At 28.1% G+C, this 27750-nt stretch overlaps 1 protein-coding gene across 2 annotated transcripts in view; it reads left to right on the top strand.

The window, feature by feature from the left end:
* The window catches only part of LOC112686855, a 167485-nt gene that overhangs the window by 135896 nt on the left and 3839 nt on the right, over positions 1 to 27750 (top strand). For both annotated transcript variants that reach the window (XM_025559309.1, XM_025559310.1), the window contains 3 exons: positions 3497 to 3582; positions 22166 to 22273; positions 22448 to 22507. In XM_025559309.1, coding sequence (XP_025415094.1) covers positions 3497 to 3582; positions 22166 to 22273; positions 22448 to 22507 — 254 coding nt within the window. The remainder of the gene's footprint in view (positions 1 to 3496; positions 3583 to 22165; positions 22274 to 22447; positions 22508 to 27750) is intronic.

The raw sequence follows: 27750 nt of genomic DNA, 5'->3' as shown, positions 1-27750 counted from the left end.
TAAGTTAAAACAATTTATAGGTCATAAAATTGTGTATTTTTATGTTTTAACAACCAACTAGAAAACAGAATTAAAATTGCAAGTCTCTACGCAAAGATATTGAATGTTGTCAATTATCATTTACACACCATATGTATATATTATGGTGGTGCCTATTCTTCGTTATTGGTATTTATTCCGTCTTACCCCGTAAATAAATTTCAATATGTATAAAAATTAAGTATACAAAACTGCACGTCAATATGATAAATTTAACCCATAAAGTTCAAAAACATGTTTCTGTCCAAACGACCATGGTTCTTTTTATATGTTTTGTTGATATCTTAATCGTAATCGTTTTATAAAAAAAAAAAAATACGTGTACGACGTTGTTTATAGTGAATTAAATTTTCTTTTATCCCTGTTCCGTACAGTTTTTTGATAAACCTAATGTTTTCTTACGCAACCGATTGTGATCCGTATAGGAATATAAATAACGTAACGATCAAACAATATTATTACGGAATTCGTTACACACTTGTACATACACGTGCATGCATAAACACGATGAAAATATGCATTCTCATTCGTTTACGCAACGTTTTCCGGTGGCTCTTGGGCGAAACGGCACGCCGGACGTATTGGCGGGCCACGGCGAAACCAATTGTCAAAAAAATCGAAAAAATAAAAAAAAAATCAAACAAAATCTCATACGCCTACCTGATTGGGGAAGCCGCATAAAATACGCAAACGTGACCGATGCGAAGACGTTTCAAGAACCGGTGTGGTCCCGCCAGGACCGTAGCAAAGATATAGCAAGAGAGGTGCCTGCTCACCGGGCGCAATTCCCGAGAGACCGCAAAAATTAAAATCTTGCATTTAACGTTAAAAATTGTAACGATCGTATATTCGTATGTCGTATATTCTATTTACAAAATCTTTAACATCCTTCATATTGATTAAAGCCATTGAAAATAATATTTAATAAGCGTATTATTTTTAAATTAAAAATACATCCGGGTGCAATGTTTGGTCGCCGTGGCACTGGGTCCCGCTGCGGATCGTTTCCCGTCGACTTTTTCGCCGCACCGTCGACCTACGCGTGGATAATTTTTTTCGCGACCCTTATCGTGCTGTAGTTAAATGCGATTCTTTTTTTCTCAAATCCTCCCATCACTCCGTATAGTGTCTTTCCACGCGCGACGTCTTTCCGACCACGTCGAATGCATTGGGTGCGTAACCGTTTGCTCACCCGTTCGTCCCGTCGTTCGAAAACGCGCGCATCGACATCCAAAGCCGACCGAAACAACGTTATGCGATCGGATATTTACGTTGCTGATCGCGATCACCGTGTACTGTTCGGGCGGCCCCCACTCGAAACATACGCTGATTATGTAGTTAATGTCTTGTTTCCGTTTTGACTTCGGAGTAATCCGCACAATTATTAATTGATTTATGTTGCCGATACCCAGTTGATTTACATAATTTACTATTCAACCGCTATTTAGAACTTGAGTCACTCTGGTGTTATTCATGAGATTCCGGTTAACTTTTTATTAATCGTTTAATCTCTCCGAATTGTACTTGAAATATGATAACAATCCATCAAACCGTGCACGAAATTAATCTTGGCAATTATTTTTTTATGTATACACAATTTGTGATATTTTCCAATATGAATTGCTTTAAACGGAAAACTGAGATAACCCATCGTTATTATCTAGCAGAAATTATTACGTAATCGTAAGACACATTTTATCGATGGAAAAGAGAATTACATTACAAGAATAAATGTATAATGTAATTTTAAACTGATATTAATCTTTTTTCGTCAGCAAATTCTCATCAGGGTACACTGTAGCAATAAACCGAGTCCAAATACATACTACCCTTGCCTTACTTCACTAAGTTAAAAAAAATCTTGCTCTGTCTCTTCGTATTAACAACTCTACGTATACCCTCGGACACGATATCAATGTTTAGAACAACTATTCGGTAAACATTTAGTCTTAAAAATACACGTTAAAACAACTGTCTTATAATTTTTTAAAAGTTTGTGCTTAAGTAAATTTGACTATCCGAATCCATCCAAGAAAATACTTAAATTTAAATACGAAATCGAAATTCCAAAATCCTTCTAAATCTATGTCTAAAACTTATCTAAGGCATCGAATCGTCTATAAAATTAAAATATTCCATTTGAAAATCTTTCGCCTCATCATCGATAGTCTTCTTGTCTAAAAGTCTCATTTCAGGTATCCGTATGACTATTGTAACTAATACGGTTTCCAAAACTTTATTTCCGTCTCTCGTTCTCCTATTCTTATTCAATGATCGTATCTTATAAATAATATAAAACCAAAGAACGTTTCTGATTACATTAAATAATATGAACATTTTTTCAAAAAATATAAAACGAAATTGTGAAACCTTATAATTAGAAAATTTAACAACTAACAGAAGTCAAATACATATTTTATATTAATATATGACTGTTAATGAACTGATAAAAAGCTTCAAATTGAAATCATCCATTTTTGTTTCTTTCAACGCAATAACTCAATAACAAATAACGAATTTATATACGTAATAACTCATCAGTTATAATTAAATATACGTTACATTTATAATCACATGTAAAAATGAAAACCAACTGTGCTACTCTTACTGATTATTCTTGTTCAGGTATAAATTTACGAAGCTATGAAAACATCAATAACCAATGAAACCAACCAATATTTATTTCTCTTCTATCGTGACTCATACATTTTCGGATTTACAGTACCTAACTTTCCTCTTGTTTTATTCATCCGAGTTATTTAAAAAAAAAAAAATACTTACTAACATTTTTAAATAGTCATACTAATAAGAATTATATTTGGCTAACAAATATTCATCTATCTTTAGCCAAAACATCAAATTCACTTGGTACTCGATGTATAGGTATTTTTCTTATTTTTTTAATAAACTATAATATGATTTACTAATATGCTATATTAAAGAAATGAAGTGATAACACTGTCATTTTTAAAATACAATGATTTTATTCACAGCATGTAAATCAAAAAATGGTAAGAATAAAAATAATTGTTTTAAAACTATAATAAACAAACACTGGGTATATTCTACAATAAAGCTCTTTTTGTTGGTACATTAAAATTTATTAAAATATATCAAATATTCCAGAAATATTTTAATCTAATATTCTTCTAAACTTCTAATTGACCTAAAGTAAAATACAATGTATGTGTATCTCAACAAAATTAAAAATACATTTATAAAATTAAAACTGATTTGGAAATTTAAAACTGTACGTTATAACTTTAAAAAACTTAAATCGTTTTACATTAAAATAAATAAATTTTATACTTTAATCATCTTAAATGATACCAACTTATATATTGTTACAGCAGCAACAAATAAAATACTAAATATCCGTCACAGTGCATACACTATATTTAATGATATATTATTTATATTAAATAAAATATTATATATTTTTTTAAATGTATTACAGGTGTTCAAATAGCATACACAGCCGTCATTGGAACCAATTTGTTCATCTTCGCTGCCAGTGTCATATTACTCCTAGGAATTGTCAAAGTAAATATTACTCATTTTTACTAAAAACGTTTTATTTTGAAAGCAAACAATCTATATAAATTACCGACGCCATTATCAACATGACTTTTACAATACCGAACTTTTCTTTTCCCCTCGGTATCTTTTGCTTATGGTTTTTATTTTATTTATTATTTTCTTTTCTATTACAAATAAAATCATGACCCAATACTAAAGACAACATCAATTTTCATTTCTTTTATTTCGACAGAAGTACTAAACTATATAGTGTTAAGAAGCGTTGAATTTAAAAAGCATTTCGACTGGCATCTACGGGGCACGAGACTTGATAAAATGTTTGTTTAGTCTCCGAACAAATACACAATACTCATCATAATAATATGTATCATACACACTGAATACTTCTTAAACATATATTTATCTTTGTGATGTATACCACTCTAAACCACGCTTCATGTTTGGACGAAAGTTCAAATTCATTTCAAAATCCTGTACGATTATTTTTCGGCATTGTAAAAATGCTAAGATATTTTTGAAAATCAACTTTTTTTATCTAGAAAATTATCCGTGATTTTCGTTTCAGCAATTTGCTTTATTTGTTTTACTTTATTTAATTCAAATACTGTTAAAATATTCCGAAATAATTATCTGACCAATTTATTGCACTATGGAATAAGTACGGTTTATATTATATGAAAACGAAGTGTAACATAAGCTTACCGTTTTTAATACATGAAAATAGAAACTTTTACTGTCTACATATAATATTTAACATCTTACTAAGACCAATTAGAATACTTGAAGTATGCTTCACTGCCCAGTATTGATAATGAATAATAATATTCACAGTCGTTTTATGAATAATAATTTCTCTTATGCAAATACTAAACTATAAATGAAGCTATAAGTATTCAAATGCTTAAAATAATTTTAATTATTTAACTAATTATTAGTGTGCTTCCTCTAAGATCTATATGTATTAGCAACCAAAAATGACTTGGGCATACCATAACTCGACACGAATAAATAATTGATTATACCATTGAAATTTATCAAAATAGTATCCAACATTTCTTTACTTTTGTCAATAAGAAAAAACTTTTGTGTGTAAATTCTATTACCCAATGTTAAATTACGAAAACGAAGTCTTCTACAACTAAATAAATATTAACAGATAACGTAATTTATTTAAATTTTAAATGTACATACAGTACAGATATGATAAAAAATTATGAGATTAACGGGTAATATTAGACTAAGATAAAATTAAATCAAGAAAGACATTTTAAAATTCAAAGCTCAGTTAAATTTTATATCAATCTTATCTTTGCCTGAAATCTACTCCGAATCCAATAACTTTACCGATTATCAAATACTTAAACTTAAATTATTAAATTACTGTAATAACTCAAAAATACAAATATAAAATAATGGGGAAAGTGGTATATATAAATAGTGGTAAGATATGCAAATGTGGGTTCTTACCTTCCTCCTTGTTTAAGGGAGAGCTCATAGGGTTGTAAAGGTTCAAGAGCCGATTATACAGTTTGCCAAGCTAAATTAAGCAGCACTTACTTGTATTACCTAGACCTTCAGATATCGATGCGAGGTCGAAAAAAAAGGATAAATGCAGAATTTCATTGCACTGGAACCGAATACTCTTCAACAATCGTACGAAGAACACAAGTCGAACGTATTAAAATCACAAGTCAAATAAATCATACGTATAAACTCTCTCATTGATCTTACGATCCGTGCGCATGCACTGACGACCTAAGGTCAAGAGCTCGGGGAAGGGTAGTGTGTGTTCTTGTTATATAGGGACGTATGTCCGCATGGACCTTTGACGGTCCTTTGAAGATTAATCTTTATTGTTCGATTTGTGTTGTCCGTGCGGGTATCAAAAGAACCGTTATTTATTTATTTAAAATAGTTTAAAATCCCATACATACGAATAGTACACATTATTAAAAAATATTTGTGCTGTCTTTTTCAATCGAATGATGCACATAATTACATTATTAAAAGTTCGCTTACAGCCCATAGTCACTTTCTTATTCTCAATATAAAATACCATTAACACTTCGTTTTCCGAAGCAATCTAAAATATTAGCATCACAAAAATATATTAGATTTTCAGTATTTTTGTACTTTAAATGACAACCAGAATACCTATTGCTGTTAAGGCACAAAAACTAAGACATTTTCTTGTGCAATAGTTTATTCAATATTTAAGTTGAAGCATGGGCATTATCTAGAAGATAATAATACTTAACTGTATTAGCGAAAATATTAAAATAATATAGAAATATATAATCTTAATCTATATCAAAGTTTTTTCGTAGAATTTGTTTGATCAGAAAACGACAAAAAAATTTACAAAAATAAACTGCAGGTATTAATAAAATACTTATTTACACTTTATACTATTTTACCGTTTTAAATTAACGCAATTCATTATGATATTAAAATATTGTCCACGTTGTTCAAGATTTGAATCAGCTAAAGCTATTTTATTGATGAAAACCTTTGCAGTGGTAGTACACACATAACACATAACAACGCCCCAGTTCTAAGCATTGCAATTAAAACCAATGACATTACACATAACGCATGTTGCTACCATTACCAATTCGATGTGGTTCCATCTGAATACTGTTCTCACTATCGCCACTATAATCATCTCCAACACAATAATCCTTCTCCAGTGGTAAATTAACTTATGGTACCTACCTGGATTAGTAGTGGGTTAACATTTTTTTCTAAAACGAACATGTTCAATATACTATAAGTCTATGTCACTATAAACCGTTCTTGTGCTTACGTAACGCATCACTGTATACTGGTTTTAGTCCAAGATTTCCCATAAAAATGCTATCAATCTGCGTCATTATCAACCCCCTTATGTAAGACATCATATGTTCTTCATTCATCTACAAGATGGTAATCAATCATACACCGACCATAATCTTTAACACTCTCTCAATGTTATGTTAATTTCACAGATCCTACACATTCAATAAAACTACTTAATTTGCACTAATACGTAATGTTATGCAATTTTAAAGAAAAATGTATAAAATCAGTTTAATCGATAAAATTTAAGCCAATTTATACAATATAACCTTAATTCTATATAATAACTATATATGATTCACTGATTACCATTCCATAATTCTATTTAAAGTATCAATAAAAAACTAAATAAACATCCATATGCAAAATAAATATCATAGATTATTTTTGTCCAAATCGTTTATAATCGTTAACTAATAAATTACATAAATATAAAACCATCACTTTTAAAAGCCACTACTAACAAACAAATTCAATTAATCTTAATTTTAAATTGGTTTAATGTATCACAAATATAATCGTTAAAATCCAATTATTTGTATAATACACATAAATTAATAGAATATACATCATTTCGACGCGGTAATCTCGACGCGCGTCAAATGGACGCGATCATTTGAACGAACAACAATTGGGCGCATGCGTCAATTAGACACATGCAACTTTGACATGATCACTTTTAGACGTGAGTCAATATTAATGCAAAACAAAAATAAAATATATATAACATATATATTATTAGGTAATTTCAACGTAAAAATCTGGTATCTGTATATCAGTATATTAATATAGCTTGCTTACCAATATGGTCTAAATTGTACATATTTCATCATTATCTTTATTATGGTTTGCCGTTCAATTAAACCTAAATCATTAATAAAACATACCATAACCTACAGAAAACTTTGCAGAATATTTTTTGCACTGAGCCGGGTTCCAACTGGTGACTACGCGCGTCGTGGCCGACATTGTGACCATTGCACCACTCTGCCACTCGTATGTTATATACATATATATATATATTATTTTTGTTTTGCGTTAACATTGACTCGCGTTTAAAAGTGACCTCGTCAAAGTTGCATATGTCTAATTGACGCATGCGGCCAATTGTTCGTCCAAATGACCGCGTCCATTTGACACGCGTCGAGATTACCGCGTCGAAATGACGGGACACCAGAATAATACTATTACCAACGGTTCACTCGTTGAATGATCAACGTATAGCCAAAACTTACATACTGATTTATATTAGGTTCTATGAGAATTTACTTATTACTATGTATAAGCGGACTAAGAAAGAATTTTTCAAAAATCACATTTTTAAAGGTCAAAACCTTTTTGGGCTATGGGCTAGGTGTAAATATTTTTTCACTTTTTGGTTACTTAGCATTGTTTATTGTACTTGGTTTCATATAGGATTTATTTTGATAACATCACTGGTCAATTTTGCTCAAAATATAAATTAGTTTTTATTAAATTTATCATAATAAAATGGTTTTTTTCCGCCGAAATAACATAATTGCATCAATCTAAATTAGTAAAATATCTCACGGACAATGATGGGTAATTTATCTAGTAATTAACAATAATACATATTGAATTTAAACTTCGAAAATTAAAAAACTTGTTACATGTTAGATAACAATTTTAGATCAACTTAGAAACGCGCTCTACACCGTATATCAATAAATCCGACAGCCCTACAAACCTATTGAACACAGTTACAAAACAGCGACCGAGGACGAATGTAAGAGGATTTAAACAATAAATTAAAGGCAGGATAAAATAAAGTTAAAGCTACATTACATACATACAAGAGAGTATATAGGTTACTTTCGTATATTATCATATATCTCGAAAAACAAAATAATGAATACACAGTGCTTAATTTAAATCCTAAAATCTATACAAAAGGTTTACTTTAAGTAATGGAAAATAAAAATATATTAATTGAAAAATTAACAAAGAATAAAAAAACAATTTTAATTTGGTACAAAATGTCTTACGTGTATTAAAAACACACACACACGTGTTATTCAATACTTCTAAACCCAATAAATCCCTGGACTTTTCTCAGAATTGTGTACAGAAATGTAGAAAATCTATTACGTTTCAATACAAGACCAGCTTTAATATTTTTAATGTTTGGTCAACAAATAATATATATATATATTTTGTTGAACGAAAAACATAAAACATAATTTTCATCCTATTATTCTTGTTGTCGTACGCAATTTAATTTAAATACCCAATTTACAAACTATAAAAGTGGAGCAATCTGTTGAAGTTAATATAAAACTGTTTGAGCATCATAAAAATACCCTCACTATATTTACTATGTGATGTAATATCAAAAATTTATGAGATAGTTAAAATCAGACTTACTTTTTTTCAACAAAGTATCTTCAATTGGTAATTGCATTTAACATTGAAAATTTTGATCGAAAGTTATAGTCATTCCGACAAAGATACAACGAAGAACTCGAGAGTTTTTTTTCACTTGGTGTCTAAATTTACGTATATTACACTAACAGTTTTAATATTTTTTTCAATTCACCAGAAAATCCCAATCATCGGTTAAAAAGACGCTGGTGCAGAGGTTTATTAAATCTCCAATCAGAATACCGCATGAAGGTTCTATCACTGGACAGTTTCTCTTCTCATATTAATTATCATATCAATATTCTCCACATTATAATATCACATTTGTTTACTGTACATATGTTACAGATTTTAAATTCTCTATTTTAATAAAAATAATAATATCTTTTCTAAAATATTATTTATTTATTTATTTATTTTTTTTATTATTAGAATATTTTTAATCCATGCTACAATAAGGCATAATAAGCAAATTTGAACACACAATTTTTTTTTTTTTTTACAACATGAACACATGAGGAGGGAGGCCATCCAGTGATAGAATCCAAATTTATTTTTTTAAATAAAATGGTTATCTAAGATAAATTATCTAAATAATTTTGAAAAAGATGATTTTTTTTTTGTGGGAAGTGAAACGAGGAATAATAAACACTTAGTATTACTGTATGTAAGTTTTAAATTTTAAATATACATATTCTATAAACGAAAAAAAGGTATTGTATAATTATTTACACAGAAAACAAAAATGAACATATTTATTTTCAAATAATACCATTCAATTTTACAACGATTAACTTTTTTTTTCTGTATGATCGACAACTGGGCCACACCCGCTGCCCAATTCTTACGCCTGGAATTTAATATACGTTTACCTAATAGCTAATATTATACTCATATAATAATAATACAAACAATAATTGTGTTAACACATAGACATAAAACCTCAATCTTTAACTGGAACGTTCCATAAATAACAATGTATAAACTTAGAGTAAAATAATAAATAATAATAAAGCCAACCAATAATAATCACTGAATAGTAGCCACAGTAATATAATATTAGTGTATATAGATCTTAAATCGTGTTAATAAATACTGAGAATAACAACAAGGTAATCACTTAATAGATAATGGTAAATACGTACGGTTAAATTAAATAAATATACCGATTTATATGGAATAGTTTTTAAATTATGATATATTTAATCAAACTTGAGTTTTATAAATATAACTTCCTTCATCTGCACCTGTCTAGTGTTGGTTTAGCAGCGGAAATCAAATATTATCACCAAGAAGGAACCATTTAGGGGATAAGGCATTTGAAATATTGTTATGTTTTGTCCAATAAAATTAATTTGTAAAATATTATATTATTTATATATATTATATATTTATTTGCATTTAACTTCATATAAATCGAAGACAAAGTAATGAGTCATCACTGATGGCCATTAAATTAAATTTGAATATTATAAGATAACAAAGTAGAGTTACATACATCTATAGAAAATATGCAGATTTCTAACCCATAAATACCTATGTATATGTTTAAATCATAAAAATCATAAAACTAGGTACATTTTTAACTATACATTATTTATATAATCGATAAATTAATTTGATCTATAAGCTGATTAATAACATAAAATAAAAAGAAATAAAAATAGTACATTTATAATATCTTAAAATATTTATGTTTAAAAAATTTGGGTGATGAAAAATAAAAATAGGTTTATGTACTGTTTTCTGTCTAAATTAGCAAAATTTAATTTTAATTTTTAATTAAGATTATTTTAAACCAATTAAATAATAATTATTATAATATTAACAATAATTTATTTTTTTTGTTCATAGAAAAATAACCATTTTACAAATGTAAGTTCTGAATGATGAAACTGTTTAAAATTATGTTTTTATCTAGTTTTATCTTTTTTTTTATCTAGAAATATGTAGTTATCTTTTATCTATTATCCAAATACATTTTTAAACAGTTATCTATTATCTTATCTAGATGAGATTTTAATGGTTATCTATTATCCAATCTATATAATATTTTGGTTATCTATGTAGAACACTGGAAATAATAAACACTTCGAGCATATTTTTATTTTCATTCCATTAATTTGTACTATAACATCATATAATAATTGAACTTATAAATATCTATAACAAATGTAAATATATTTTTAATTGTACAATAATAAATTCATTTGTTTCAGAAGAATATAATACGATTTTTTTTTTTTTAACTACGAATATTAAGCTAACAATTATGTGAATAAATGCATTCAAAACATACAGTTAAAAATTAATTTCATTTTATCATTACTTTCTAATGTTCCAAAATTATTTTTCTATACTTTTAAACATAAAATTCACTTTTATAAAAATTATTGACAATGTGATGAATAAAGAGCGAGTTTAATTGATATTGCAACTTTTTATTGATACCCGGTAAATACATTTTGTATATAAATTAGATTAATTACAGTGTTCCTATTTAATTTAATAATGCAATTTTATGCAATTTTCAATGATTTTGCAATTTTTGCAATTATTGCAATTGCTGTATACTTCACATGATAAAATATAAAAATTATTATTTCCAAAGTAATTTTACAAAAAAAATATAACTATAACGTAAAAGTAGTTAAATGTATTTTAGGATTTTTAAAATAATATTTATCTGAATTATCGACTAAATTCACAAGTTTTGTAGAATCAAATAGTCAATTACTTAATAGTTTAAACATATTTAGTGAAATCGAAAATATTTCTATGAATACTCGCGGTCCCAATGGAAAAATAGTTAAAGATAAATTAAAATATAACTATTCAAACACAATCTAAAATTATGACAGGAAATCAAAATGTTTATTTAGATATAACACCAAATTTTTCAAATTATTTTAAATATAAATCGATAACAAGTGTCGACGTTGAATGTACTTTTACATTATATAAATATATTTTAAGTAACAGACGATACAATTTTCAAGAACACAGTTTAGAAATGTATATAATAATAAATTATAATTTAAAAAAATTATATATATATTGTAAATATTAAATTAATGTCCATTATATTATTTAAGTAAGTAATTATTCGGTGCACAGCTCTTATCGAGCACACATGTTTATTAAACGTCCGCGATTCTTTTTATGTTTCACTTATACAACTTTGTCGATTTTAACAAAATGAATACCGTTGAAAAGGGAAAAAAAAGACGAATCACTAGTATTTCAGGTCTTAGGGGAAAATGGGGGAATGGCGGCCACCTAAGCGGGAGTTCATGTATCCTCGGTAATAATGAACCAAATATTTTACTATTTCTAACATTAGAATTACAAAGCTGTTAGCAACTACATATATGTTTCAAATTTTAAAAGTTAAGTGTTATATTTTTTTTTTCATTTAAAAAAAAAACGCAAATGACCAGCATTATCCATATAGTGGGGTAATACCAATCACACAAAAATACATGTAAAAGTAAAGGACAAAATAAAAATTTCTAAAAATCTTACAAATTATGATCAAAATATGATGTCATCTTTACAGACATATTTATCAATATTAAGAATTACTAAAATGCATTAGAAATGTGTAATTTTTGTATTAATAAATTTTAAAAGTATGAAAAACTATATTTTAGGTACCAAAAGTAAACAAACTTTTAATTTATTTCAATTAAAATTCTTTTATGCATTGTATTTTGTATATCAGATTATATATTATTAATAAACAAGTATAAGTTACCTAATATATAAAATATAGGTAGATAAATATGTATTTAGCAGCTTTACGCATACTCATCTCTTTATTAGCAACAACATTTATGGCTTGTACTAAGTCTTCGATTTTCCAACTAGCTTTAGTTGTTTTTCGAACGTATGTTCGTGGCATCTAAAATAAATTATTAACTTATTTAAATTATAATATTTAATATAATTTATTTGAGACGGGGTAAGGTAAGAAAAATCACATTTTTAATTACCGTTGCACAAAATGTCTAACCAAAATAATACGCTGCCGCGCTCGTTATCTAACCAAAATAACACGTCATTGCGCTCGCTACCACAAAAGAAGCCATACAACAACAAACCGATAACTCCAATTAAAATTGTAAATGGCAATCAAATAATTAAACAAAACAAAATAATAAACACCGACCCAGACGATTTATCATCTGTTGATTGGACATTGGTAATGTCTCCTTATTTCCAAAAACGTCAGCACATTCCATCACCTATTACGTCTCCCAAAACCAAACAAAGCAATACATCAAGTCAGTTTACAACAAAAAATCGTTACGCCTCACTTTCTGAAAACTTATCTACTCAGAAAATGGATACTGATCAAACGTCTAAATTACCAAATACCAAACCACCATTACCACCTCCAATTTTTATCAAATCTGAATTAAACTACAAAAATTTCTGTGACGCCATCAAACTATTAATCGGTCCCGAAGAATTCTTTTGCAAAAGTCTTATCAATAACCTAAAACTTCAAACAAAATCGGCTGATTCATACTGAAAAGTAACTAAACTGCTCAAAGAAAAAGGAGTTGATTTTCACACTTATCAAGTTAAACAAAATAAACCATACAGAGTCATTTTTCGGAACTTACATCAAACCACGCCTATCGATTTTATTATCCAAGAATTAAATGAAAACGGATTCACTGCAAGACAAGTTGTAAATGTAAAAAATAAAATAACAAAACTACCGTTACCCCTATTTTTCATAGACCTTGAACCTGACCAAAATAACAAAGAAATATTTAAATTAACTTCAATATGCTACACCAAAATTAAAGTTGAAGAGCCACACCCCCGACGCTAAATAATACAATGTCTTAGATGCCAAGATTTTGGTCACTCGAAAACATACTGTAATCACGCACCTCGATGCGTGAAATGTGGGGAAAACCACAATACTTCTGCCTGTTTAAAACTCATCGACCAACCACCAAAATGCACACTATGCAAAGGACAACACCCAGCAAGTTATCGAGGTTGCATTGTGTATAAAAATCTACAACAAAGACACCAGAAAAATAAAAAAAATTAACCAAGATTTCCAATCTGATATTAAATTATTAAGTAACAATAATCCCATACCTGTTAAAGAGGTCTATTGCACCACCACAAATGATAATATTAATACTAATAATCAGCCTCACACTCAATCATACGCAGATGCCTCTCGTCAATTTAATAATACAAAAATCCATGAACAAACCACAAAATATTTTTCCAAACAGCTCACCTCATTCCTAGATGATTTTAAATTAATTATTAATCCACTTATTTCACTACTCACAGCGGTTATCAACAAACTTTTAATAAAAAATAATGAATAACTCCACCAAATCCCATCCCTCATTAAACATTTTACTCTGGAACGCAAACGGTGCCATTCAACACAAACATGAACTTCATAACTTATTATTCGAAAAAGAAATTGATATATTCCAAACTCGACTCCCATAAAAATCCTCTTATAAAAAAATGTCCTCTCACGTTTTACTTGGAAACCCAAAACGACGTTTAAAAAGGAACTGGTCCCGTGACCTATTATACTAAATTGCCAAATTACAAATTATGAGGGTGTTGCCAATGGGCCTCTTCCCCAATCATGCTATTCATGCCATTGTTATTCATAATATTTATCATATTTATTTATTATTTTTGTTTTTATGTACAAATTGTAAATTTCTTTAAAATAAAATTTAAAAAAAAAAAAAAAAGTAAGTAATTAATAATTATATATTTGATATGATTTTACTATGTAATTTTTATGAGCATTTCATTGAAATTTTAACATATTTATACTGCAATTTTGGCATCCTTTTAGTGCAATTTTAAGATGTTTTTAATACATGTATTTCCGGTCTTTAGTGATTAATCAATAATTTAACAAAAAAATCAAACAAATACCGAATGAAAGACTTTCATACAAGACAAAAATAAAGTATGATTAGATGTATTACTATAAGACTGAAATAAAAACATTTCTACAACCGATAGCGAAATATGTACGGGTTGCAATTCTTAATAATAAATTACATTATGTGTTAAAAAAAGTTATTGCAAATAGGTTTACTACTAAATTTTGAAGCCGATTAAAGGAAACAAATGAAAACGTCGAGCATAATTTGTTAGCCAATTTTTTTTTTTTTTTTGTTTCATGTTTTTTCAGCAGTTATTAATTACATTTTTATAAGTTTATGTCACGGTAGAGGTAGACTACAGTGAGCTAAAATAACGTTGCATGATAAGATCTTAAAAAGAAAGTTTTTATTCTCACATTATCAAAGATCCTTCTTCAAATAAAAAAACGATCGACAATCAATGGTAAACAGCCATGTCGAATTTTTATCTTTTAATTTTGTGTATGTGTATGTGTGTGTGCCTCATTTATGTTTATAATATGAACAAACGAAATTATAAAATATATCTGTATATCTTGACAATGCATGACAATTTCAGAAGATATGGTTCGTGACGTTGCAGTCCACAGCGTAAATAACACTGGTTATTTCTGAAAATTGGCTGAAAAAAAAGCATTATCACGACAATAGTTTTTGTTCATTTTTAGACAAATTACGTTCCACTTACGTTTCCTGTACCGTACAGCATGCGTCTGTATCCCAGTACACGAATTGGGAATCCTAGTCTCCATTGCATTTGAAGGATTCTGATTTGATTTTTTTTTTTTGTTCTCACTGCAAAATACTTTGAAATATATTTTTTCAACTATACGTCCACTAGCACAATTTTTTGGCAAGAACATTTTTTTCCGTAAACAACATAAACCGTTACGTCGTGTTCCACTTACCCTTTTTCCAAAAATACCAACATTAGACTCTCAGAATTTTATTTGACATGTTATTTACACTCCACAAAATCGTACTCGCTAGACAATACATACGTTATGTTTCGACGTCTTATGTGTAAAATAAATAAATATAAAAAGCGATCATCGCAGGATATGAACATGAATCAATTTCCACTTACCAAACACATTTTTAATCCTTCTAATCAATTCAAAAATATTATATTTTGTTTCCCATTGACATTTTTGAAATGACGCCCATGGTTTTACTTCTTTGTCGAAACATAATGATCAAATAATAGCTTAAGACTCTGTGAGCTAACTTCTTAACATCTCTAAACGTCCACTTCTTACGTTGTGATGAGTTATACAATTGTGTCATAAGAGCATTAATTATTATTATTATTTTCAAAATATATAAAATGTAATGACTAATAAAACTCTGTAGCCTGAATTAATTGCAATACCTATAGAGTACAAATACAACTCTTTAAATATGATAATTATTTAGAATTTAAAATAACTACATGAATCTATTCCATAACAAGGTAGCCGAATTAAATATTCAGCATTTAAATTGATAATGAAAGCTTTTCTTAAATTAACAATTACTTAGAACTTATAACTCAGTTATATATAATTTACCAAATTATACTAAATATAGTGTAAATATTTTATAACTACATATTTCTCAAAATATCGTCATTAAACAACATTAAATTAATATTATATTAACATTAGATGAATACCTTCCTCCAAAAATTTAAAAGTTCAAATGCATGTATTTACCAAATATTATTTCTTTCTATTTCTTTATCTATCTTACGTTATAAAAAATTATTGAACATTTAACTGTATAAAATATATTTCATAATAATTAAATTTTAATAAATCCAAAACCTTCAAAATAAATTTAATAATTTCGAGTTTGTTATCAAAAAATACGTTTAATATGTATATTCACAATATTAAACAATGAAAAATTAAGTTTTTGAGTTATGAATTATTACTACAAAATACCAAGTACATAAAATATTACGAACTATATATTATTTATGGATGTACCATGTATTCGTTTATATACATTATTTAAAAAAATAAAATGGTCACATAAAAGGATATATTTATATTTTTAATATATGTATACATAATACATGTAGGTATTTAAATAGTATTCAATATATTAATACTATGGATTAATATCCATCCATTAATATAGAATATGAACACATAATAATTGTCGGTGATGGATATTTATTTTTTGAATATTAACTAATGGTAAAAATAAAAATTATTAGGATAATAAACAATAGCACACGACAGACGGAATACGGCTATTTAACCGGCATGTATAGAGGCGATAACGCTCTCCGTTATTCTCGATAATTCTTAATCACTATTAAGAATGTTCTCGGGAATACCTCTCGCTTGTTATTGGCCATCACTAAAATACAATTATTACAAAATACGTATAATAAATCGTTTATATGTCACTTTAAAAATAGCATCAAATTTTCAAGTTACAAACAAATATATTGTGATTATAAAGACATTTAAAATGGTTTTATATAATGCAACTCTCTTCGACATTTAATGATTTTATCGATTACTAATTACAATAGAATATTAATTTAATACATGAATTATTATGTAACCAATAACAATAATGTTTTTAATAAGATTTGATATTTGTTTGCTAATACAAATATTTTAAAAACAAATAGACAAAACCAATTTATATAAATGTACAGTATGAAAAGTTATCTATTACGTCGGAGATAGAAATGTATTCATGTAAATTATCTTTATATAGTGCATAGAATAATGACAATATACAAATTAGTTTAAAAAAAATTGAGTGTCGAAATCGTAAATTAAATTATAATTTAATCCTCAAAAATTGTATAATTATATAATTTATTTTTATATAAAGAGTCATTATATAATATAAATACAAGTACATACAATATAGAAATATTTATATATGTGTGTCTATAAAAAGTTAAAATAATATTATATTTGACTATACTTTTTTTTATTTCCTTTAAGTGAAAAATATTCTTGTTTGAAAATAATTTATTACTTGATTGTTTAATTTATTCTACTATAATTATTATTACTTGTATTTTAACAAATATAAACGGCTGTATTGTTTATAAATGATGAACTTCAATTTGAATTTAATATTTTTTTCTGTGTTTACTATAAAAACTCAAAAAAAAAAAAAAAAAATGAAAGTATGAACTAACTTTTTACTAGTTTTGAAATAAGTTATATATTATGTATTTGAATAAAGCTTGAAAACTTTTCAAAAGTTATACTACGATTGAGCAAAATAAAATAAGAGAAAATAATATAATAGGATTTTATGAAGAAAATAACATGCTGATAGTTATGGGAACTTTTTTACTCGATAAGTAAGTCTTACCAGTTAAACCATTTTTGTTCTCTGTCATCAAATACAGGGCCATAGATATCCATTAAAATTTTCCTCTCAAAGACAAGAAGTTTATTGTAGTTCCCTCCAATTGTAACCTATATTTGGCATCCATATGTAACATTTGGTCTTAGATAAGTAATGTATAATTTCTCTTTAGACTTTATTTACAGCAGCCTAGAATTAAACAAAGAAGATATGGCGAAGTACGCTTTATTTGCAGACTTTAGGCGTAGTAATTTTCTCGTGCATACAATTTGTATTATTTATATTGACAACTAGGTACTTAAAATAGCTAAATTAAAATTAAAGATTACCAATTTTCAAATATTTTATAACCTCATCACTTTTCGCCTTCCTCGTCAGGAACATGGATTTGGTTTTTCTTTATATACTATAAGACCCATTCGCTTATTCATATTCATTAAACTATAATTATAACTAGTGACTGGGTCACATATTTTCTAGTATCTCCAAGAAATACCAGGTCATCTGCATAAACTAGGCAAGTGAACCCTTCATTTACTTCTTTAATATTTTCTTTGAGTGAAATCCATGTAATTTCTCCTAATGCAAGATTAAATATTACCGATGAGAGAGCATATCCTTGTTTAAAGCCATTTTTAACTGTAAATGGTTCTGAAATTTCTTCCATTATCCGGATAATATTTTGTCTGGGATTATTACATATTTCGATTAGTCTTACGAGTTTTCCAGAAATGTCTAACTTCTTTAGTGCGGTCCATGGTTTGCTGTGGTTCATAAATAAGTGAATTGTTGCGAAAAAAAATAATAAAATAAATGCTCGTAAGTTATAAATATTATAATACATAGGCGTATAAAAATAATAATATTATCATAATATAATTAAAAAGCATCAAATAAATTCAGAAATTTTTCGAACCACAAACATTTTATCTATGGTAATTTTATTATACTATCCATAAACGATGTTTATTAACAAGAGAAAAAAAAATCTCATTAGAGTATGTATTTACTGTTTCCCGGTAATCTATTTATAAATTAGATTTGCAATTAATAATGTTAAATACGTATAAATAACGGTTGTGTAAAAAACAAAAGGCAATTAGTATATGAAAAAAGTAAAGAAGACAATAAATACGTTTGCAATTACATGTCCCCTTACATGTGAACTCGAAACGACTAAATCAATATTATAATACATGTGCGTCGGTATACTTAAATATTGGCAGTAATTAAAAGGGTGCACACAGCGTTGTAATGAGTCTAATGCGTCAATATAATAAATGGACACTACGCGATTGCAGAAACGAACAGTGTTCGATCCGGATAAATCATACGTGTCTGAGCAAACGGATTTTCGAACTTTCGAATTTTTTGCTTGTTCATTCACGCACAATGTACGTTGTGCATTTAAACTCTGACGCAAACGAACGATGTTCGTTGAGAAACAACAAATTTTTGTATAAATTATAGCGTAAGACGTATCCGAAAACATCAAGCTATGCTCTGAACGCATTCGTATATCACATTATCATGGTGTCCACTCTTCGAACTCTCACGCATTCAGTTGTTTTGATAAATTCACCTCATTGTACTCTGCTGCTTTACCAGCAACTACTGTTTCCCCACAATATCTCGTTTTCGCAATTTTCATAAAACTTTAGCATTACGATTTTAATCGCATTTTCACTGTTCAGCGTTCACCTCGTAGCGCACGCGACGTGTTCCGCTCACGATCGCCTCGTGATTTTATTTATGCTCTTCGTCCATATTGCTTATAATTAGGGCCCGGATTTATATGCTCAAAAAACCTCAGAAATATGCACTATAAAATATGCATATATGCTTTTATTTTGTAGGAATATACCCTTATGCAAAAAACTAAGCCATCTGCAGAAAAAATATCTTTATATTCGGCAACAAATTTGTTAAGTCTTCTAGACGTAGTTGCAATAATTTTCGGTATTTTAAGTATAAATAAATTAAATCGAATGAAAATTACACACATTCCGATCATAACAAATACGAAACAAACACGACTAATGTATGATTCACGAAAACCTACACAATAACAGATTACTAAAAGTTCTGTTAAGTCTCAGATAAGATAAGAAAACGATTTTACCTGATTTTTAATCATAAAATTGCGTAAGAAGTTTTAAGCGTTGATACTAATTTTCGTACTGGTATTGGTGTATACCACATGCTGCCTATACGAGTGAACTCAAAAGATTTAATAAATACTTTGTGTTTTACCGCTATTATGTTTATTGTTAATGTTATCAAATATATATCAAATAATATCAGATATAACGAAATTTCGTTATTCCCGTTATATTATACGGTATTTCCCGAGTTTCAGTAATAGTAACAGGTTATAAATGTCAGGAAATCCAAATTTAAGCATTTTCAAATAACTTATTAACATTTATTTTATTCAAATAAAAAAAGTCGATTTTATTTATTTATCAATTACTTTTTTTTTATTTAGTTATCCTCATTTTATTTATTATTTTATTATTAATTTTTTTTATGAATTATTATAGCACTATATGTACCTATATGTATTCTATATTTATTAAATATAATACGGTGAAATTAGTAAATTTGACAACGTTGCATACAATGTCATACACAATGGTTTTTATTTATTTTTCATACCCCCTTTTTTGTTATCCATCTACAAACGTACGCAATCGTGTTGCCAAAAAGGAAAAACGTACGCAATCGTGTTTTACCCAGTTATAATAATTCGTAATAAAATATAATGTGTAAACAGAAGATTTCGATTGATTCTTATCGATTCAACGTTATGATAACCGTTTCGACCGATAAATTACTCGCGTAAATCATCCGTGTAGCTATGTAGTAATACAATATCACGTCTGTATAACATTACATCACAATACTTCGCAAACTTGGCTTTGAGAAAACGTTATCTTTTTATTACTCCATCATATACATTTTAAAATATAGTACTTACATTTTAATTATCAATTTTTACATATAAGCGTATTATACGTGTAATATATATTATGCCGTGTAAAACTTAAGTATAAAACTAATTCTTCTAAATACGTAGAATATGTATCACAGACTCAATACTTTTCCGTATAATACTAATATCATAATACGTATTCCAATCAAATTCATCTAAAATGATATTAAGGACGAATACTTGAATAATGTTTGTAAAAAGTAATCAGAATATTTATTTGAATAATCCAGGAGTATTAACCGTATTTGAATATTATTCTAAATAAACATTCTGTCAAGGTTAAAAAAAAATATATTTTATAAAAATAAAAAAATTATAATGAAAATATATATTAATATGAACTTAAAAATAACATGATTTGTTACATATGTTTAGTTTGCCTTCCGAATTTTTTACCTATATTTATTGTGTGCAAAAAGTTACGTTATGTAAGCATATACGAAGTTTATGTGTAAATAAAATTATCCATAAGTGAAATTTCAATTATAGGTATGAAATAGTTATAAAAAATATCCTAACGTAATCCCTAATACAGTTTTAAAATAAATTCAATGTCTCAAGTAGTTTTGTTAAGCAACACACATAAGTTCTTAGTGTCTAACAAATTTTATTTCGCTTAAACATTCACTCCCTCACATTAAAACACCGAAATCGTGTTTTTTTAACAAAATATAAGTGATAATATGATAAAAAATCGTATTGGATTGCGTTAATGTTATCTTATCAAAATTAAAAAGCAATTTCATTGTTCAATGGAGAGTACGTATTACTATACTGTTCATTTCCGAAAAAACAAAAGAGTATGGATTTTAAACATGTAGAACGCCTAGCACGTCTTTCGGGAGCGCGTGACATAACTTTTAAAGTTTTAAACCCAAAATAAATACATGAAAACGAAACGTGAGCGGGTCTCCGCAACACCTTGTTTCAATAGAATTATGAATAAAATTCGATTCCGTTTTTGTTATTGGTTTTTTTTTTTTCTTTACATTTACCAAAATATATACACACATATATATATTTATAATCAAATATTATAATGATAAAACTGATACTATTAAACGCCAACATGACGCTGTACTTTTATTACGCGCTCTTATTTCAGGAACGGGTATCTTTAATCGTGCCTTGGATCGTCGGACTCATAACTTTCATGGCACTTGAAGCGGTTGCCATTGTTTACTCAAACGTTCTCAGAGACCATGTAAACAAGGTAAGTTGTAAACGTAGAACCGTGTATTATATACAAACACATGGAACAATGGATATACACTTATGTCATATTATAACGTCAAAAGCAATATCATACGGGATTACTAGAGTTCTGTGTGTTCTCGGGTATAATATATTATGTATTAACCTAACGTTGAAATATTTTTATTTATAGAAATTCGACTCGTTCTGCAAAATCGAAGTGACCTTTTACTTGATACGGGCAGTACTGAACGTAAGTAAATAACACATTTAATGTCGGGTCGAAATTATTTTATGTATTTATTTGTCTTACTTTATTCGTTCGACCTAGAAGATAAAAAAAATATATAATATAATAGTAAGTAAACAAATAGTTGATAAATAAAAATAATTAATTAATTAAAGCTTTATAAAAAAAATAAAAAACCATAAACTTTCCATACAAATGCGACAATTTAAATCGATTACCATCGTTCGCCTGGTATATTTTGGTATAGAATGAGTTCCGTTTATAGAATTAACCATTTATTGAAATAAAAAAATAATGAAGACCTGAGCTAAATTTTATGTAACTGATATTAAATTACTTTTTATTTAAATCACCGTATAATTAAAATCCATTTATGAACAATCGTATCGATTTTATGACTTGATAACTGATAAATTTATAACACCAATCGTATTTTAGAACTTATCGATGTATTATTGTACTCGTATATTGCGTCGTTCAGCTTCAGTTATATATGGCGTCATTTAGCTTGTTCTTGTTCGTTATGCCCAAAAATATACCATAAAAATAGGGTAAACGGAACGATTTATCGATAAAATAAAATAGAAGATTTAACTTATTCGCTTTAATAAAAATTTTCGCCTAGAAGAACTGCATTAACCTTTCATTAAATTAAATAAAATTTCAAAATCGTTTGTAAACTGTCGAATATGGAGAATAAAATTTGCCTCCTTCCCGAAACAACTACTGAATAGATAAAATATCGATGTAGAAGATTATTTGTTATGATGGTTTCAAAAAGCTCGAAATTTAAATGTATCAGTCAGTATATTTTTATAGAAAAAGATTAAATTTAAATTTACAGTTAGATGTTGACAATTTTAGTCCAATGATTAAATTGAGTGGTTTACTCGTACTAAATAAACGATAATTAAAATATTAATAATTATTATTATTATTTTTTGTGTTTGTTTAATAACTGTTATTTGAAGTTAAGCATATATTATACACCAATAAATCATTCTTAAATAATCTTTAGCCGGATGCTAAAGCTCTTACAAAAAATACAAAAAATTAACATCATGCCAGCAATTATTCTACTCGATTTTTCAGAAAATAGAGGTACAACAAATTACTGTCAAATTCTTTCAAAAATAATAAAATAAAAGTAAAAAAATAATAACTGAATCAATTGTAATAAATGTCGTTTTTAGAAAACAATTTATGAATTAAAAGGAAATTAGCTCATGAATTATATGAATGTACGTTAACTATATTTCAGCCCACCACTGCCACAAATGACATTTGGCTTTCGTCTTTACAACAGCGCACTGCAATAAATGTATTTTTTATTACCGTAAACAATAATGTTCACACATAACTGGAAATAATGACACTCACCAAGTAGTAATGTACAAAAATAAGCGAACACTATTTATAATAAGTACAAATATGGATATATGAATTTTACCAATTTTTCCCTACTTACGAGTAAAGCGACTGAAACTACCATCGTAAATAAATAATAAAATAGTGATATTAAATACACCAATCTACGGTCTTTGCACGGCCTGTAATTGGATAAAATATAAGCCACTACGATGAATTAACAAATTGTTTGATATTAAATTTAATTCGATAAAAAATCTTATCTATCTAAACAGTGTTACATCTTGTGTTTTTTAAATTTGATCAAATCATATAACCGTTACAATAAATGCTTGTACAATATTTGATTAGTTACTTCTAAATTTCCGATTTATTCGAAATTTTTTAATTTATTTATCTGTGCAGAAAACGTCAGTCAATTACCATTGATACTGTAGTACGTTACATTTTCAATTTCATTTGGTTCGCCGTAGTAGTGATAAAATAGTAAGAAAAACAATAATTTTAATAAAACGTTCACTATTGCCAAGTTGTATTTTCTATCCATCATAAGCATATAATTTTGTTTGTGGTGAAAAATGTATTTATACCAAAATATCTTAATAAAATACAATTGCCGTTGTACGAATAATAAAGATATGTGAACACAGTCAAATATTCTCGAAGTACAGAAATGCGGTATTGTTACAAAAGAAAAATGTATGATATAAAGATAAATGTGGGTTTTTCTGTTTTCATGACAGTTAAGAAATAGGGGTACTTCCGAAAAGAAAATTTCGTATTCTTCATGGAAACGATAAATTACTTGGATTCAAATATCTTGGGCTGTTAGCGGTGAAGGAAGGGATATCCATTTTTCAAAACAATAGATTCGCCTAACCGTGTGGTTATGCGTATAATCATACAGTCATAAATTACTATATTAATATGATGCATGTTATTATGGAAGCCATCGCCATCACCGTTAACAAATAACAATACTTTTACTATGACCCCAGGCAGTGGTGACTGCATCTTTAAAAATAGTGGTTCAAATGATTTTAGTTTAGAACCTATCACCCGCCCAATGAACCATTAACCAATAGTTAATTAATAAAAAATAAAATAGTAAAAGCAAAAAAATTATTTTATATGGCCAATATTAACAACGAAAATATAAGTACTTATATATGTAGATAAAGTTCTCTAATCATGACTAAAAAAAATAATAATAATAATAATTTATAAACCAAACTACTCAACATCAATAATACCTAACAACACTTTCTACTATTTTAGAAAAATAATTTTGAATAAAAAGGTGTATTTGTACTTTTTTATCTTTTTAAATTTTTCTGCCAATTTGTTTTATTTGGGCTTCCTATACTTTTATACTTTTCTTATACATATCACAATACACGGGCATTTAAAATAAAATGGTAAAATCATCAATAACATGATGAAGGTTCTATCGAGAGACTGTGGAAACGTCGGTCTTCCAGAGTTCAAATAGGTGCATCAATGTGTCCATTACCCTTCATTTGATATCAAAATATATTAAGTATATTTTTCAAACTCAATGTGTCTAATAAAATGAAAATAATTTGTTTACATATATTATTTCGATTTACTGGTTACACATAGATTGATGCGAAAGCACGAGTCCGCGTTATTACTATCGATACCTACAATAATTATTATCCAAAGATCTATATAGAACACATAATATATATTCACTGTTCATAATGATCATTATTCTGTGTTTAAATATCGTTTGCATATGATGAACAGTAAATTAATATATTTTCTTTTAAACTGTATTGTAACTTATATGCTCATAAATTTATACAAATTACAATCATGTCTATTCAATTATAATTTTATATACCACCTAAGACCATTAAACATCCACTCACCCATCCAATTCAGGTGGTTTACTTGAACCACCCTAAGTACCTGCCCGGCGTAATGACCTCAGGGATTAAAAAAATACTAAAATGATTCTATCGTTAAAATTAATCTCTTCATTTTTCTCCTAAATATTTTGTTAAAAATGTATTTTTACATCCCATTTTGTTACCGTCTGAATCATAATAACCATACGTTTACATTCATACAGCCGTAACAATTAATGTATAGTCTGTAAGCTAAAAATTAAAATACTTTTTAAACAATTTTTTTGTTAAATATGTCAATTACTATTATATATTGTAAAATTTTAATGTTATTACTTAATTATTATTACTTTCAAGGTTAATATTTACCTTATAAATATTAAAGGTTTTTTTTTCACGATTTCATGTTACCAAATCATGGAAATTCTACTGGACGACTCTCTATAACTATATCTTTCTAACCAATGCTTTAAAAAGTTAAAAAATTGCTCGAAATTTCAAATCTACGATACCTAGATAATTGCACTTTTCCACATTCTGAAAATATGTTTATTTATTCATTCAAATATATTGACATTATTTGCACTGTGAAAAAAAAAAATTCTTAAAATAACTTAAACAGAAATCAACTTATTAGGATCGATTGAATCCTCTGGAAAGCAAAAGTTTACTACATATAAAACGCCTCGGCTATGAGCATTCCGAACAAAATACTTGTAAGATTCTCTCCATTTATCGTGTTATGAACGTATTATTATTAACTATGCACAGTATGCGTGTGTTACATTACCATGAATTTATTGCGCGTCATTTGCGTATAATTATAATCTCAACGCTGCCGCCTAAACATTTCGTCACCTCGAAAAAGCGAACCCTCGAGACGAAATTTTTCCGAGAATAAAAACAACGTGGTGACAAAATCAACATTAGTGTTTGTGTATGTGTTTTTGTCTATGTGTGTGTAAGTATAGTGCGGGTATATTATAAACATATACCGCCTGGTCTTAATAAACAACTACCCGGGCTGCACGCGGGGAAGAGAAAGAGAAATAATATCCGGTGCATTAATCGACGATGAATCGCACAAGAATAGCGCGCGTTGAGTGAGCTGTTTGCCTACTCATATGCACGCAGGCATTGCGAAAAACAAAAGGTCCCGGCAGCATTTATATACGTGCTGCGAGGTGGGCATTTAAAGGCAAGCGACTTAATTTATATAAACTCCGTCGGATTAAACGGCATCGGTGAATATTACGTCTACACCAGACTTTGCTAGTAATCAAAACGCTAAATTTTTAATCATCACACGTGTGTCAAATTATACACACACACACATATGGTAGACGTCATACGTAATTTTTTTATAATATTAATTATACGTACGCGATTCACTGCACGCTAACGTCGTTGTATAGGATACTTCAGATTTCGCTATCGAAGACGAAATCTACACTTCACTATGCCCAAAACTATCATGTCTTAAAATGTATGTATACATCTACATGTACCTCTCAAAGTTAAAAATGCCTCCCAGGCAACGCCCACGTCGGGAATCGCTAATCTATGTTACAATAAAACTCTATCAATAAGGCTCATCCGTAACGTATTATAAAATATTTGACACCGAACATATCTTATCTTTAACATGATTGTGACACAAAACGAAAATTTTATAATTTATAAATTTTTTTTTATTATCATTTTTACTTAGTTGTTCGTCAATATTGGTAGCTGCAGTCCATCACGGCATCCGACAATCATCGATCGTTTTTTACGCGCATGCTGGTATCGGTCCATTAGCTTATACTCGCCTACTCGTCAAGTCATATGCAATTACGGCGGTATCCAACAACACTTCAGTCATTGTGATTCTCGGAATAGTTTTCCTTAACGAACTTGTGCGTGCAGAGGCAATTTCGCCTGCACCACTCGGCCTACAACGTAAACAGCGCGCATCAATCCCATTTGGTACAACAATAACAAAGTTTTACTTGTGGCCGGGGA

The sequence above is a fragment of the Sipha flava genome, unplaced genomic scaffold, assembly GCF_003268045.1.
Source record: "Sipha flava isolate LNK unplaced genomic scaffold, YSA_version1 325_pilon_pilon, whole genome shotgun sequence".
Classification (NCBI taxonomy): domain Eukaryota; kingdom Metazoa; phylum Arthropoda; class Insecta; order Hemiptera; family Aphididae; genus Sipha; species Sipha flava.
Note: the sequence above shows the minus strand (reverse complement) of the source record. Positions and strands in the feature narration are given on the sequence as shown.